The 17317-nt window shown below is 45.1% G+C and overlaps 2 protein-coding genes across 10 annotated transcripts in view; one reads left to right on the top strand and one right to left on the bottom strand.

The window, feature by feature from the left end:
* Slc26a8 (solute carrier family 26 member 8) overlaps positions 1-7337 on the bottom strand; it is a 59333-nt gene extending 51996 nt beyond the window's left edge. For 4 of the 8 annotated variants that reach the window (XM_070023889.1, XM_070023894.1, XM_070023896.1 and 1 more), the window contains exons 1-2: positions 7061-7336; positions 3333-3519 (exon numbers count right to left, since the gene is read on the bottom strand). In XM_070023889.1, coding sequence (XP_069879990.1) covers positions 3333-3517 — 185 coding nt within the window. In that variant the 5' untranslated portion in view covers positions 3518-3519; positions 7061-7336. Of the gene's footprint in view, positions 1-3332; positions 3520-7025 lie in introns of all 8 variants that reach the window. The other 4 variants (XM_070023893.1, XM_070023892.1, XM_070023890.1 and 1 more) reach the window with 3 other exon arrangements.
* Positions 7338-8593: 1256 nt separating this feature from the next.
* Positions 8594-17317, top strand: part of Mapk14 (mitogen-activated protein kinase 14) — a 63402-nt gene continuing 54678 nt past the window's right edge. For both annotated transcript variants that reach the window (XM_070023886.1, XM_070023885.1), the window contains exon 1: positions 8594-9058. In XM_070023886.1, coding sequence (XP_069879987.1) covers positions 8943-9058 — 116 coding nt within the window. In that variant the 5' untranslated portion in view covers positions 8594-8942. The remainder of the gene's footprint in view (positions 9059-17317) is intronic.

Genomic DNA, 17317 nt, shown 5'->3' with positions numbered 1-17317 from the left:
GAAAGAAGGAAAGAAAGAAAGGAAGGAAGGAAGGAAGGGAGAGAGAGAAAGAAGGAAGGAAGGAAAGAAAGAAAGAAGGAAGGAAGGAAAGAAAGAAGGAAGGAAGGAAAGAAAGAAAGAAGAAAATTAAACATAATATTGGGCAAGGTCAGGAGGCTAAGGTCAGAGAATTGTAAGTTCCAGGCTAATATGGGCTACATAGCCAGCCAGACCTTGCCTCCACACACAAATATAAACTTAGAACTCCCATATCATCCAGCAATGCTTCTTCCATATATTTAGATTTCTTCTAGAATTGAAAGCAGGAGCTGGGCACTGATGGCTCATGCTTGTAATCCTAGTCAGGAAGCTGAGATCTGAGAATTGTGGTTCAAAGCCAGCCCAGGTAGTAGAGTCCTTGAGACTCTATCTCCAATAAACTACCAAAAAAAAAAAAAAAAAAAATGGAGCTGTAGCTTAAGGGGCAGAGTGCTAGCATTAAGCAAAAGAAGCTCAGGAACAGCACCCAGACTTTCAGTTGGAGGCAAAAAAAAAAAAAAAAAAAAGAATGAAACACAGGAATCCAAATAGATGCCTGTGCCAATCAAGATGGAAACAATACAAAGGATCGGTTAACAAATTGATACATTTATACAATGCATGCTTATAAGTGCTACAACACTGATGAATCTTGAAAATACTATGCTAAGTGAAGAAAGCCAATGAAGAAATACAAACATTTAATTAATACTTCAATCAATACCTTGGATAGGCAGATGAGAGCCATAGAAATTAAGAGACATCACCAGGCTGAGAGGGAGAGGATGGGATGGACCAGGAGACAGGAGTTGGAGTTACTGCTTCATTCGTACAGGGTTTTCCATTTGAGGTGATGAGAACATTTTCCAAATAAATAGTTATGATGATTGCATAACTTTGCCAATGTCAACAACACAGGTGAGTTACATACTTAAAAATGGTCAAAAGAGGCGGGGAGCTGTGGCTTATGCCTGTAATTCTAGCTAATTAGGAGGCTCAAATCTGATGACATTGGTTCAAAGTCAGTCTGGGAAGGAAAGTCTGTGAAACTCTCCAACTAACCATTAAAAGCCTGAAGCGGAACTGTGTTTCAAGTAGTAAAGGACCAGCCTTGAGTGAAAACAACAACAAAAACAAAATCAAGCAAGAGCACCAGGTCATGAGTCCATGCCCCAGTATCAGCACCAAAAAAAAAAGAAAAAAGAAAAAGAAAATCAAAACATGTTATACATGTTTTATCCCAATAAAAACAGCAATTTATTCTGTAATGAGGTCACTGAAAGATTCATGGCACAGTGTAGATTAAGAGTCCTAAACTGAGCCAGGTGCTGGTGGCTCACTCCTGTAATCCTAGCTACTCAGGAGGCTGAGATCTGAGGATCACCGTTCAAAGCCAGTCCAAGCAGGAAAGTCCATGAACCTCTTATCTCCACTTAACCACCAGAAAACCAAAAGTGGCATTGTGGCTCAAGTGGTAGAGTGCTAGCCTTGAGCTGAAGAGCCCAGGGACAGTGCCTAGGCCCAGAGTTCAAGCCCCATGAGAGAGACAGACAGACAGACAGACAGAGATAGAAGACAGAGAGACAGAGACACACACACACACAGAGAGAGAGAGCCCTGAACTGTAGGAACTAATAGTCACTTGTGGCAGAACCTGCTGGTGGCAAGTTAGGAGGATCTCATTCTTCTATTAATTAGTCTACCACACTGCCTTTTTTTTTTTTTTCTGGTAAGGAGCCTGGTAATGATAGCTCATTAAACAACATATTTATTAAATGTCATCCCTCTGTACTGGGAGAATACCCCAGGTCTGTATGCCAGAATACCCCAGGTCTGTATGTCTGCTATGACTTACGTGGGCTTGTCTCCCAGAAGCTCCTGTGCTGGGAGCTTGGTTCCCAGTGTGTTGGTGCACAGAGGCAGTGAAACCTTTCCGAGGTGGTGCTCAGCTCAGTGGGAAGTCAGTAGGTTTTGGGAGATCTTCCCTTCCTCAGTGGACTAAGGCTGTGTCTCTGGAGTTCTACCTCTTATGGATTAGATTAAAACCCAGAAAGGAGGTGGTTATAGTGAGCCCATCCTATGCCTCAGGACCTTCGACAAGCTGCCACAACTTGCCATTTCTCAGCCATGTTTTACAGAAATGGCGCCTTTTCCTGGGTGCCAGCACCAGGCTCTTTAGACTCTCTCTAGTTACCAGAATTTATCCAAATAGATCTCAAACTCAGGGCCACAGGCTTGAAAGTGTTCCACCCCTTGAATCATGCCCCTATTCCATTTTTTGCTTTATTTTATTTTTAAAATAAAGTCTCGAGCTTTTGCTTGAGTTAACCTGGTACTATGATCCTCCTATAGCAGCCTTCCAAGTAACTGGTATTAAAGTATGTTACCACCATGCCCATCCCTATATTTCCTTTTATTTAGCCTCAGGTATCTTGTTCTAGCAAAATGTCAGAAAATGAGCTAAGAAAATGCCCAAGAGGTTTATAATTAAGAAGGTGCTACAAGACAAACCACCTAAAAACAATGGAAGGAAAATTACACAATAAACTACAGAATTCTGGGGACAGAATTTAGAGTTAGGTTTTGATCTTCAGGCGCTTAGATGAAGATAGAGCAGCTGAAAGCCGGGCGCTGGCGGCTCACACCTATGATTTTAGCTACTCAGGAGGCTGAGATCTGAGGATTGTGGTTCAAAGCCAGCTTGGGCAGGAAAGTTCACAAGACTCTCATCTCCAATAAACTACTCAGAAAAGGCTGCAATTGGTGCTGTGGCTCAATAGACAAAGTATTAGCCTTGAGCAGAAGCTCCAGGACAACACCTAGGCCTAGTTCAATCCCAAGAGCAGAAACAAAGAAAGAAAGAAAGAAAAAAAGAAAGAAAGAAAGAAAGAAAGAAAGAAAGAAAAAAAGAAAGGAAGGAAGAATGGAAGGAAGAAAGGAAGGAAGGAAGGAAGGAAGGAAGGAAGGAAGGAAGGAAGGAAAGAAGGAAGGAAAGAAGGAAGGAAAGAAGGAAGGAAAGAAGGAAGGAAAGAAGGAAGGAAAGAAGGAAGGAAAGAAGGGCTGGGAAGGTGGCTCAGTGGTAGAGTGCTTGCCTTGCATGCATGAGGCCCTGGGTTCAATTCCTCAGCACCACATAAGCAGAAAAAGCTGGAAGTGGTACTGTGGCTCAGGTGGTAGAGAGCTAGCCTTGAGCTGAAGAGCTGAGGGACAGCGCCCAGGCCCAGAGTTTAGGCCCTACGACCACCAAAAAAAAAAAAAAAAAAAGCAAGCAAGCAAGCAAGCAGATAAAACAGCTGAATAATGAAGATACATACTGGCACTGGACATGGTGTCTGAAGGTGGTGATGTCGATGTCCACATTCCCAGAGGACAGGGCCCTTCTCCTATGCTCCTGTTGGAAGTTCTCCTCATTGTACACGTCTCGCTTAACATTGTAGGTGAAAGAATTTTGCTTGGATTTATAGCCATAACTTTGGGTGCTGCTCTCTTGTTGCATCATTCCTGGATGAGGAACAAACAAAACAATTTTAAAAGTCTAAATCCTCACTTTTTTTATTTTTTTTTTTGGTTGTTCGTGGGGCCTGAATTGGGCCTGGGCACTGTCACTCAGCTCTTCAGCTCAAGGTGAGCGCCCTACCACTTGAGCCATAGCACTGCTTCTGGCTTTTTCCTCCCTGCTTATGTGGTGCTGAGGAATCAAACCAAGGACTGCATGCAGGTTAAGGCAAGAACTCTACCACTGAGCCATCTTCCCAGCCCTATCCTCACTATTTTTGTTGTTGCTGTTGTTTGAGCCAGAGCCTTGATATCTTTTTTATTTTTATTTTTCCAGTTCTGGGGCTTGAACGCTGGGCCTGGGCACTGTCTCTGAGCTTCTTTTGTTCAAGGCAAGCACTCTACCACTTGAGCTACAACACCATTTCTAGTTTTTTTTTTTTTTGTTTGTTTTTTTGAGTAGTTTATTGAAGGTAAGAGTCTCACAGACTTTCCTGCGTGGGCTGGCTTCCAACCATGATCCTCAGACCTCAGGCTCCTAAGTAGCTAGGATTACAGGTGTGAACCACTGGCATCCAGGTAGGTCAGAATATACACTAAGAGTATAGGCATGAATGGACCACTGTACTTGTTTCTTAGCACATTTGTGCATGTGCGTGTGTGTGTGTGTGTGTGTGTGTGTGTGTGTGTGTGTGTGTGTGTGTTTTGGTCCTGGAGTTTGAACTCTGGGCTTGGGTGTTGTCCCTGCACTCTTCAGCTCAAGGCTAGCACTCTACCACTTGAGCCACAGCGCCACTTCTGGTGGTTTATTAGAGATAAGAGTTGCATAAACTTTCCTGGGCTGGCTTTGAACAGCAATCTTCAGATCTCAGCCTCCTGAATAGCTAGGATTACAGGCTCTCAGGACATTTTTAAGGAAACATAATTTTAATATAACAATATTTTACACTTGTATGACCATTTTACAAAACTCTTTCTAGATGTTTTACAATTGTATATTCACAAGCTGGGAGTGGGTGGCTCACACCTGTAATCCTAGCTACTTAGGAGGTTTAGATATGAGGATGACAGATCAAAGTCAGTCCGAGTAGGAAAGTCTGTGGAGACTCTTATCTTCAAACAACCACCAGAAAACTGGACATGGAGCTCAAAGTGGTTGAGTATTAGCCTTGCACCAAAAGGGTTTAGGGACAGTGCTCTGAGTTCAAGCCCCACAACTGACAAAAAAGAAAATTATATTCACAATCATCCTATCCTGAATGCAAGGTGTCGTTCTCATTTTTGAAATGGAGACAACAGACTGGGTGTAGTAGTTCTTACTCATAATCTCAGTGCTTGGGAGACTGAGGCAGAAGGATTATGAGTTTGTGGCCAACCAAAAACTGCTTAGTAAGACGCTGAATCAAACAGATAAATGAACAAACAACAATAAGACAACAAAAAATTCAAATAGAGAAAAGAAAGCTCAACAGTTTAAAGCCTGGGTTGTATAATAATTAGAATCAGGACAAGAACCCAGCTGTCCTCTAAGGAAACCTTGTTTACTTTTCAATCATGTGGCTGTGTTGCAGGAAAATTATTTAAGAGGTTCAAGTCAGTGTTAATCACCAATTTTCACAGAAAATGCTATAAGTGCACAATATAGTGTGTCTTCTAATATCTATATTTTAAAATAGTATCCAGGGCTGGGAGTGTGGCTCAAACGGTAGACCTTAGATTCAAACTCCAATTCAATCAATCAATCAGTCAGTCAATCAAAAAAGTAGCACTTGTCATCATCCCTTCCCCTTTACTTTTCTTCACAGGTTTTTCCAGTACCTGATTTAACATTTGTCTATTTGTCTGTTTTTTTTTTTTCTCCCCCCTTAAAGGTAAGGCCCTCAGAAGGCAGGACTTTGACTCTTCATAGATGTATTCCCAGGGAAAAATAATGTCTTGTAATTAGTAGGCCTTCAATGAACATAATCATCACCATCAGTGTCACCATCAGTATCATCATTATCACCATCCCAATCATCACCATCACCAACATTTCCAACATCATCAACATTTGCATCACATGCACCTTACATTATTGAGCATTAATCATAAGTCAGGCATCACATGTCTTTTTAAAAAATGTTATTCCAGCCAGGTGCCAGTGGTCCATGCCTGTAATCCTAGCTACTCAGGAGGCCGAGATCTGAGGATCATAGTTCAAAGCCAGCCCAAGCAGGCAAGGCTGTGAAACTCTTATCTCCAATAAACCACCAGAAAACCAGAAGTGGTGCTGTGGCTCAAGTGGTAGAGTACTAGCCTTGAGCTGAAGAGCTGAGGGACAGCGTTCAGGCCCAGAGTTCAAGCACGGTGACCAGAAAAAAAAAAAAAAAGTTATTCCATTAAATTCCCACAACCACTCTAGTATGAACATTTGTTGAACTCCAAGTGTTCTAGGGATACAAACAGGCTTTACAATTTGGTAGAATAAAGATATCAAAACTCTACAGGTGGAAATGACAGGAATGAAAATTTATCATTGGCCTGCTCTATGTATGTCAGGCCCTTCCATAGGGTGGGTGCTGTTGCTTTCCAGGTATATTTAACTATGTTCACCTTAATAAGCTCTTCAGAGTCTCAAGTAATTAACAGCCACAAGTTGAGCCCAATTTTTCTGATTGTAAAATAGATGTAAAATGTAGATGTCACATCGATCAAGATGCATCCTATCATAAAATGACATGTTAAATTGAAACCCTTTGTACAACTAAAGATTTTTAAAAGCTGAGGAAAAAAAACCCTAAGCATATATAATTCTATCAAACACACCATTTGCTTGTTGCTACCTAGGTTTGTGTGGGAAATGTATGAGATTACAGAAATGTCAAAAGCAAAGAGAAGTCTGTCTAGTGGCTAGAGATGAATGATTAAGGGGACAGTCCACTGACCATCAGACACATAAACAAGGGACATTTTTTTTTTTCTGGTGCTGGGCCTGGGGTTTGAACTCAGGGACTGGGTGCTGTCCCTGAGGTTTATTTGCTCAAGGTTATCACTCTACCACTTAAACCACAGCTCCACTCCCAGCTTTTTGGTGATTAATTGGAGATAAGAGTTTCATGGACTTTCCTGTCCAGGCCATAATCCTTAGATTTCAGCCTCTGGGAGTAGCTAGAATAACAGGTGTGAGCCTCCAGCATCTAGCTGACAAATTCTTTTGATGTTGCAGGGTGAGTGCAATGCCAAGGAGATGCTCTGGAGTAGGACCTACTATTGGGTTGAGGAATGGAGGCTTCTAGAAGGATCCATGGGATGTTTAAGTAGGATTTGATGGAAGAGAAAGGGGAAGGGCGGCGGAGGGGGGGGCATAGCAGGAGTTCAATCAGAAGGGACAAAATAAACAAAAGCTGCGCGTTCTCAAAGAGGAGGAGCCACTGGGGTGAGGCCTGAGGAGAAAGAAGGGGTAGGCAGTGAGGCCCCAGCACCAGAACCCCAGATTAGCAAATCAGAAAGGATTAGGCCTGCAGAGCACTCACGTTGTCTCTAGTCCTAGCTCACACAGAAACAATACCTGAGAGGTAAGCTCCCAGGAACCGCTGTCATGCGCTCATTCATTGCGCAAACATTGACCAGCCTGGCCCCGTGGCTAACCGACTCAGTCTCCGCCCTGGGACCCGCCAGGGCCTGGCCGCTCTCCACCTGCAGACGTCTTCGGATCGCCGTTCACTTGGTTCCCCGGTGGGGGGCGGGAGTTCGGGCGCTGGGGTCCCACACAGCTCGGGCCTGGTGGGCGGCCCTGCGGACACCGACGCCGCCCTCCGGCAGTTCCCGAGCCGTTGCGGCCCGAACCCGCCAGGCGTTCCGGGAGGGCGGGAGACAAGGGGGGCGAGGAAAGGGAGGGAGCTGACATCTAGGAGAGGTGGTACTTGTCGGATCTCTTCACACAAGGTGGGGGAGCCCTTAGGTAATTGTTCCGGCTATAAAAATAACGACAGAGTAAGAGTTCGCTTCTGCTCATTGTAACAACATAGCTTGGTGACAGTGGGCACAGGCACGGGGTTACATTTTCACTATGCACATCCATAATTGGTCTCAGTTTTTCCAAACGTCTGTATTATGTGGGAATGTAGAACAAGAATACTCTAGGCTGGATGAACAGTAGCCTAAAAGGTAGACAGACTTGCCCAGAGACACCCCCCCCACCCCAGCCCCTAGTCTTAATTCAAGGAGGTATGAATTAAATCCTCTTCCTAGATAAAGAGGATTTATGGGGAAGGATCCATTTCAAACATGCTTCTTAGAGGGGAGACAGCAGATTTTGCTGTATGGAAACCACATATCCATATTATAAAAATAAAATCTGGATGTTTACTTCTAACTTATCCAGTTAGACTTTGTGTGTGTGTGTGTGTGTGTGTGTGTATGTGTGTGTGTAGGGGGGCGAGGGCGGGAATCTGCTTCTTAAACTCTCAGGGTCATTCTGCAGGCCCAAGGTTAAGAGCTGGTTGGAAGGTTTGTGGGGAACATTTCAGCTTTGGTGCAGGTCTGATATTTGCCTGAGGCCGATTTCGTCAGAATCCCGGGAAGTCAGTCATCCGTCCTTGAGCAGATGGGAATGCAACCACAGCGTTCCGGACAGATGGAGCCGATCTCTTCGTGCAAGTATTTCTTGGAAATTGCAGGTTCCAGTAAGCAGGTGGTGCAGCTGCCGCCGACTGCTCGGCAGTTCAAAGATCCCGTGGCAAGGTTCCCAACACTGTCACTATGGCTTTCCGCCACGGAGCCAGGCCCTTCGCCCCGCCGACCACGAAGAGGCGCGCGCGGCCTGTGCGGCAAGCGCCTCTCTCCGCCGCCTCCTCCTCCACCTCCGCGACACCGCTGGCGCGCCCTGAAGGAGAACAGTCCCCGAGAGTTCCGGCCTCCGCTCTCCAGCTGTTTGCTCTTTTCTCGCGAGAACTGTGTCTCCTCCTTTTCTCGGTAGCGCTCTCCTCCCCCCCCTCCCATGGGCGGGGGCGAGGGGCGGGGGTGTTCCATATTGGGTAAGATCTCGGCCCACGGAGAGTCCCTGGAGCTGTTCTCGCGAGAGTACGGCGGGAGGCTCCTGCTCTCTGGCTTGCGGGTTGGCGACCACTGAAGCCCGGTCGAGTGCTGTGGCGGGGCCGGTGTCGTGCGGTGCCCCCCGCCGTCGGCCTGGTCCGCGAGCTGCTGCAAGGAGGCGGCGCTGGGCGCAGCCTCGACCCTCCACCGTGTGCTCCAGCCCTTAGCCGGGCTCTCCCTGCTCGCTGAGGAGCGCGCCGCCGCTGCCGCTGACAGGGGCCGCGCGCGGGAGTCCGCGGGGTCGCAGCCACCCCTGCGAGGGCGGCCGGCGCGGGGCTCCCCCGCCACCCGGGCGAGCCACCGGAGCCGGGCAGTGGGTACGGGTGCAGGCCGGGGCCCCGTGGGCCCCCTGGAAGATGTCTCAGGAGAGGCCCACGTTCTATCGGCAGGAGCTGAACAAGACCATCTGGGAGGTGCCGGAGCGGTACCAGAACCTGTCCCCGGTGGGCTCCGGCGCCTACGGCTCTGTGTGGTGAGTGTCGCCGGCCCGGGGGCTGCGGCGGGCTGCCCCCCACCCCCATGCACGCCCGCGGTCCAGGCCTGCTCCCACGTCCCCGTGGCTCAGCGATGCGCCCAGCGGCAGGAATTTTTCCTCAGGGCTGGGCATCGCTACCCCCCTGAGCCCGGCCTGCCCTGCACCCCGCACGCTGGCTGTGCACCAGAGAGGCGGCCAGCCGCGTGCACCACCACGCAGGTCCGCAGTGGGCGGAAGGTGGTGTGCTCAGCCCTGGCTCCTACCCCGCGCCTTTCCTTCTTGGTGTGCTGCTCCTCTGGGGGGATTGGGGTGTGTGTGTGGGGGAGTGGGAATCGCGGGAAGCGAAGGCCTCCCTGCAGCCGTGGAGCAGAAGGACCCTTTCCCGGGCCACCCGGGGCTCCAGAGCTTGCCTAGGTTGCTGCTGGGAGGAGCAGGAGGGCGAAGCCCGATCAGTAGATTGTGGTCATCTGAACGAAACTGAAGGGCAAAGGCGCTCCCTCCCGACCTTTATAATAATAATAATAACAACAGCATTTATTATTATTATTATTATTATTGCAAGCCGCTGTCGAAATCTCGTTTATGAATTCGCACTTGTGTTAGCAGCGGTCCACAGAGCTTAAAATACCGACTTTATCTCGGGAGCGCGGTGCCAGCTTGAGTGGTGTGTTTCCGATTCGGTTGAAAGCGTATTTCCTTTTCGGGGAGGGCCGGTGGCTGAGCCTGCGAGAGCCCTCCCTGCATGCAGCTTGAGAAACTGGGAGCCTCTGGGTAGACACATTGTACCTTCTGCTCATTTAAGTATTGTTTGACAAAACACTTTTCTCCTGTGGAGCAATCGTGATTCCGATCTGCTGGGCGCCCTCAAGATCAAAGTTATTAACAGTGCTAGGAGGTATTATAAATATTTTAAAATTTAGATAATTCCTGAATATAGTTTGGTGTCTCACATTCCCTCCCCCTCCCCCCCACCAAAGTCCCTTCGAGGCTTTGCAGGGAACCTTATCTTCATGTATGGCCTGAGGTACACGATTGTTTTCGGGAGGAACATAAACAAAGCAAAGGAAGAATAAGTTTCCAGCTTTAATTTACACTGGGTGTTTTAAATTAAATCCATGCCATAAAATTTCCAGACCTGGACTATTCTACCAATTTTCAAAGTATTTTATAACCGTATTTTAGACTTAATGATTTGAGGCGCTCCTGATGTGAAACTAAATATCAGATTTAACCCTTAGCTTTTTCTGTCTTTATATTTTATGTGCATGCATTATTTTTAAAAAAGAGCCTGTGATGTGCTTATTGTTTTAGAATAAATTCCAGGGGGCTTCTGGATATGTTAACCTTTAAATACTATTCCCGTGTTTTTTAAAGTACAGCATGAATTTCCTGTTTGGTAGAATCTTCTGGGTAATTGTGATTGTGCAATTGTGTTCTGCAACAGATCCAATTGCATTCTCTCCTTCAAGCTGCTCAAGTTATGTTGCAAATGGCACCCTGTGCCTATTTTATATATAGATATAGATATAGATAGATATTTAAGGGAATTTGCAACATTTTACATTCAGTATATATACTTGTTGATTTGTTAATTTTTACAGATGTATTTGCATCAGCTCTCCTTAATATATATCTCCATTATTCATTGTTGAACTGACACATTAATAGAGTATCAGGTTTTTGTTTCCAGTGTTGAGTGATATGGAAGAATACTCAACTATCCAGAGTGTAGGTGAATTTTAACAAGTTAAACTCCCTGCAAAGTTTACTACCATTGGTGGCGGGAAAGAGGTTTAGATTTTTCAGGAAGTGCCATTAACATAAACTCCATATTTCTTTAGTTTTGTGCCTTTCTATCTGACAACTTTGAAAGTACTTTTGCTAGATATAGATTTTTCTCTGTCTTAATATTAGGTTAATAGATCTATTTTTTTATACAGTTCAAAAAGGTATTCAGAAGTCTGTTGCTGGCTCTGATGTCTCCTTTAGAAGCTGCCACTGTTAAATTGTCTTTTCAGGAATTTTTTTGCTCGCGCGCGTGTGTGTGTGTGTGTGTGTGTGTGTGTGTGTGTGTATGTGTTTCAGGAATTCTTTTTGCTCGTGTGTGTGTGTGTGTGTGTGTGTGTGTGTGTTATTTCTACTGCTGTAACAGGAAAAGACAGTTGACTGTAAACAAATGTTTCAGACTGCAGATCCCAGAATTTAGATTTGAGTTATTTCATTCAGAATACTGTAGTTATTTTAAGTTGTTCTTTCAGCTAGCAACTTTTCAGGAATGAATGACAGAAAATGTGTTTGAAACTTCTCTTTGAATCTACTTTGAGGTCTTTGCTACTTTCCTAAATCATCTTCCCTTTGAAAGCAGGTTTGATGTTAAGGAATAACAAAGTCGATCTGAATACAGATAACAGAAGGAATTTAGACTCAAACCTGATGAAAAAGATAAGCCCATTTGGGGATGGTGTTTTATGTCAGATAGGAGTTATAACTCCTACTGGACCTGAGGTCTGTTGGAGGGAAAAAAACCACTGAGAATTTTGCCTCTGCCGGGGAGGGGGCGGCTCACATTTGCAATCCTAGCTACTCAGGAGGCTGAGATTTGAGGATCGCAGTTCAAAGCCAGGCTGGGCAAGAAAGTCTGTGAGACTCTTCTCTCCAATTAACCACCAGAAAACTGGAAGTGGCACTGTGGCTCAAGTGTTAGAACATGTGCCATTAGCTGAAGATCTGAGGGACAGCTCCCAGGCCCAGAGTTCAAGACCAACAACAAATAAAAATACTGAATTTTATTTTAAGGCTTACAACATTGGAGAAATAGCTTCCCAATATTGTTACTCTGAGCATTATACTTTGTTACACTTTGATGTGTAACTTTGATTTTTTTAAAGTATGGAGCCTACTTTTATTTTGTACTATGTAGAAAAAAGAAACAGCTTGTAGAATAACTAACTATGACTCAAAGGTCAAACAAACTAGAATTTTGAGAACTGATAGTCTTGCAAGTGTCTTTCTTTCTAAAAGGGTAAGGGAACTATTAGGAACTTTGTTTTTAAGGAACTTTGTTCTTTCCCTGTGAGGGGAAATGAAGCAAAATTGTTTAAGACTAAGTTGTTGCAAGGCATTGTTTTTGTGGTTTTGGGAAGAATCTTTGTGGTGAGTTTAAGGAAATATAAACAGGAACTTAAGTGCCTTTCCTCTGGGGTAAGGTTTTTCCAGTCTCTTGCTGTTGACTAAAAATGGGAACACTGGTAACCATAAAATGGGAGGTGAAGCCAGGTCCTGGTGGCTCACACCTGTAATCCTAGCTCGCTCCTCAGGAGCCTGAGATATGAGGATCACTGTTCAAAGCCAGCCTGGGCAGGATAGTCCATGAAAGTCTTACCTCCAATAAACCACCAGAAAACCGGAAGTGTTGCTGTGGCTCAAGTGCTACAAAGTGTGCCTTTAGCTGAAGAGCTCAGGGACATGCTCCAGCCCAGAGTTCAAACCCCATGATTAAGAAAAGGATGGGGAGTGAGATTTGAAGATTACTCCTAGATCATATTTAACTATTTGTTCAGTAATATCTATCACCAGGCTCAGACCTATAATCTAGCTACTCAGGAAGTTGAGCTCTGGGGATCATGGTTCGAATATAGCCTGGATAAGAAAAGTCCGTGAGATTCTTACCTCAAATTAACCAAAAAAGCCGGGCACCGGTGGCTCATGCCAGTCACTAATCCTAGATACTCAGGAGGCTGAGATCTGAGGATCGAGGTTCAAAGCAAGCCTGGGCAGAAAAGTCCGTGAAACTCTTATCTCCAATAAATCACCAGAAAACCGGAAGTGGCGCTGTAGCTCAAGTGGTAGAGCGCTCACCTTGAGCTGAAGAGCTGAGGGACAACGCTCAGGCCCAGAGTTCAAGCCCCACAACCGACAAAAAGAAGAAGAAGAAGGAAGAAGAAGAAGAAGAGATAGATGGAAGTGGAGCTGTGGTTTAATGGTAGAAAAAGTTCAGGGACAGTGCCCAGGCCCTGAGTTTAAGCCCCAGGACTGGCACACAAAACAAAGTAAAACAAACAAACAAAACAAACTATGGGCCAATAGCTGGCTAGATTCTTGAGGTAGAGTGTTAAACAAGATAATCCATTCCCTTATATACTTTGTATCCCAGTGGGTTTAATTATCATATTTTATGGGTTGCTTACTATGTTTAAGGTATTATACTGAGTATTTTACATTTATCATCAGCATATAAAATGTATAACAAAACTTTTAGAACCTGGCACTGGTGGCTCATGTCTGTAATCCTAGCTTCTCAAGGTGGCTGAGATCTGAGGACCACAGTATCAAGCTGGCTAGTGCAGAAAAGTCTGTGAGACTCTTTCAGCAAAAAGCTGGAAGTGGAGATATGGCTCAAGTGATCCTCATATCTCAGCCTTCTGAGTAGCTAGGATTACCAGTGATGCTACCTGGCTAGTATTCTGCTTTGGATTTCCTGCTAGTTTATCCTCTGAGATGATCTGTGTTTATGGTGCTGACCCTGGAGCTTAGGATTCAAAGGTAGAATTTGCCTGACTAGATCACGCTCACATTCATATCAGCTGACATTTTGGTGGGATTTCTGTAGTTAAAAATTTTTTTTTAAGCCGGGGAACAGTGGCTCACACTTGTAATCCTAGCTACTCAGGCTGAGATCTGAGGATCACGGTTCAGAGCCAGCCCAGGCAGGAAAATCTGTGAGATTTTTTTTTCTTTTTTTTTGGGTGGGGGAGGGGGGTCCAGTCGTGGGCCTGAACTCTGGGCCTGGGCACTGTCTCTCAGCTCTTCAGCTCAAGGCTAGTGCTCTCCCACTTGAGCCACAGTGCCACTTCTGGCTTTTTTTTTCCTGCTTATGTGGTGCTGAGGAATCGAACCCAGGGCCTCAGGCATGCAAGGCAAGCACTCTACCACTGAGCCACCTTCCCAGCCCTCTGTGAGACTTTTTTTTTGTTCTTTTTGGGTCCAGTCCTGGGGCCTGAACTCTGGGCCTGGGCACTGTCCCTCAGCTCTTCAGCTCAAGACTAGCGCTCTACCACTTGAGCTACAGCGCCACTTTCGGCTTTTTTCTTTTTGCTTATGTGGTGCTGAGGAATTGAATTCAGGGCCTCAGGCATGCAAAGCAAGCGTTCTACCACTGAGCCACCTTCCCAGCCCCTCTCTGTGAGACTCTTATCTCCAATAAACTACCAGAAAGCGGAAAGTGTCACTGTGGCTCAAGCAGTACAGCACTTGCCTTGAGCTGAAGAGCACAGGTATAGCGCCCAAGCTCTACGACCTACCAAAAAAAAAATGTCTGGGAATGTGACTTAGTGGTAGAGTGCTTACCTAATGTGCATGAAGTCCTGGGTTCAGTTCTTCAGTACAGCATACACAGAAAAAAAAGAGTGGTGCTGTGGCTCAGGGACAGTGCCCAGGCATTGAGTTCAAATCCCAGGAATGGCAAAACAAACAACTTTTTATTCAAAGCATTATTAACCAGTCCATAGAGACAACCTCTTTCTTTCCCTTCTTTTCTTTCTTTCTTTCTTTCTTTCTTTCTTTCTTTCTTTCTTTCTTTCTTTCCTTCCTTCCTTCCTTCCTTCCTTCCTTCCTTCCTTCCTTTCTTTCTTCCTTTCCCTCCCTCCCTCCCTCCCTTCCTCCCTCCCTCCCTCCCTCCCTTCCTTCTTTCCTTCCTTCCTTCCTTCCTTCCTTCCTTCCTTCCTTCCTTCCTTCCTTCCTTCCTTCCTTTCTTTCTTGTGCTAAGGATTGAACCAAGTCCTTGATCATGCTAAGCACATGCTCTTCACTGAGCTGTACTCCTAGCCTCAAGGCTGATATCTGTAACTCAGTTTTCTAGATGAGAAACTGTACTCAGTCATTAAAGAGATGATGTGCTTTGGTTTGGGGTTTCAACACTGTAAGTTAGTCTCCTTTCCTACAGATGTGGCTTGCTGAAGTTGTAGCTCCTCCTCTTGTACATACAGTCCCTTGCAGTGTAGAGTTGTAACAGTTGTGATGGTAGGAAAGCACAAATATCATTGTCCTGCTAATTTGAGGATCATGACTTAATCCATTAAAGGCTTCCCTCAAAAATGAGTTCAATTGGCTGGGAAGGTGGCTCAGTGGTAGAGCGCTTGCCTTGCATGCATGAGGCCCTGGGTTTGATTCCTTAGCACCACATAAGCAAAAAGAAAAAAGCTGGAAGTGGCACCATGGCTCAAGTGGTAGAGCACTAGCCTTGAGCTGAAGAGCTGAGGGACAGCGCCCAGGCCCAGAGTTCAGGCCCCAGGACTGGACCCAAAAAGAACCAAAAAAAAAAGTCTCACAGAGGGCTGGGAAGGTGGCTCAGTGGTAGAGTGCTTGCCTTGCATGCCTGAGGCCAGATAAGGTTTACTTATTTATTTTTTTTTATTTATTTTTTTATTTATTTTTGATTGGTCCTGGGGCTTGAGCTCTGGGCCTGGGTACTGTCTCTGAGCTCTTCAGTTCAAGGCAACTGCCCTACCACTTGAGCCACAGCATCACTTTCAGTTTTCTGGTGGTTAATTGGAGATAAGAGTCTCACAGATTTTCCTACCTTGGCTGGGCTTTGAACCTCAATCCTCAGATCCCTGAATTTATGAGTTCTATTCATTTAGAGTTCTTCAGCTATACATTTTTATAAAGTTGGGGCTGTCTGACATGTTTGTGCTATGTATGTATGAGATATAAAAAGAAATAGTCATGTCTCCCTATGCCTTTGAATGTACATCAGATTTTTGCTATGTATATGAGTTTTGCACAAACTGATATGTTGCAAAGAGGTCTAATTACTGTAGTGCATAGTTCACCTTGCTGTTAAGGGGGCTCCCTGACTTGGAACCTAATAATTTCCTTTCATGTTTGCCTTACACTTGGAAGTCATGTCTATTGTTGTTGTTGGTGGTGGTGGTGTTTTCTGGACAAAGAGGACAAAAAGCACAAAATCTTTTAAAATTTGTAAGTGTGCTTTGTAACAGAAACTTTCAGTATTAGAAGTAAGTTAGTTAAAAAAAAAGCAATATGTTAGTGTGGTCTTTGCACAGTGCTTCCATAAATTAAAGTGTGCTAAGGATTTTCCATTGTTCAAGCATTTCAGGAATTAAGGGAAAGACAAAGATTGTGGTTTGTAAATTCTGCACTTGACAAATGTGTTTGGCTTCAGGGTGATTGTGGGACAGAAGTGATAAAAGTGGCTTTGGGCAAATGGGTAGATTGAGGTGATATTTTCTTCAGGGTCCAGGATTGCAGAAGGACAGGGCACGGTTCATGTTCTCTTTCTGAGAACATGACTGCAGGTTATAGAATTATTACGACTGGGTTGGTCTTTGGTACTGGATATGTACTATGAACAAGCACACTCTTGCATACCCTTAAGAAGCTGTATTAAGACAACAGTGGAGGTGGGCAGTAGCAGCAGTATTGGTAGTGTATCCGATGGTGAATGCTGTGGAGAAAGTAAAACATGAGAAGGAGAGTGCTGGTGATAAACCCAGGGCCTCCTTTGCACATGCTAGGACTGCTTTGCCCCTGAGCTCCATTCCTAGTCCCCTGGGTTGTATCGCTAAGCAGGTTGGGTAGGTATGCCTTACTGATAAGTAACAGTTGAGGGGAAGACCTAAGGAGATGATTATTACACTGGTTGGACATGGGTTGGGGATGGAAGAGCCTCCCAGGCTGGGAGATTAGCCAATGCACAGAGCCCTGGGCAAACCTTGTGCTGCAGGAATAGCTCAGAGAGCAGCATGACTATAGCTGAATGAATCAGGGTCTAAGTACTAGGTGAGTGAGTGAGTGGTGGTAGAGAGTTGGGGGGGATTGCAGCTGTGCAGGAAACCTTTATGTCTTAATTTGCCTTTGTAAGAAGTGTGACTTTTACTTGTGGATGGTTATAGACAGATAGGATGTAACTTGGATTTTAACACATCAGTCTACCCTTACATCCTTCCTCCTCCTCCTCCTCCTCCTTCATCTTCATCTTCTTCATTTATTATTATTATCATTATTATTATTATTTTCATTTCTATTCTTTACCAGATGAGGTGCTATTTGTAGCTCAAGGTAGAATGAGAGGAGTAGATGACTGAGTACAGAGCCCAGTCTATACACACAATTCTCATTCCAACAGTCCCAGTATAGGTGTTGGGCCCTGGAAATTCATGTACTTCATTCCAGCTCTAAATAATATAGGCTTCTCTTTTCCAGGTTTTCATTGCCAGAAGTAAGGGAGCAAGGAGA

Source organism: Dipodomys merriami, unplaced genomic scaffold (assembly GCF_024711535.1).
Source record: "Dipodomys merriami isolate MVZ:Mamm:240054 unplaced genomic scaffold, mDipMer1.0.p SCAF_16, whole genome shotgun sequence".
Taxonomy (NCBI): Eukaryota; Metazoa; Chordata; class Mammalia; order Rodentia; family Heteromyidae; genus Dipodomys; species Dipodomys merriami.
The sequence above is the reverse complement of the archived record's forward strand: the minus strand, read 5'-3'. Positions and strand labels throughout refer to the sequence as shown.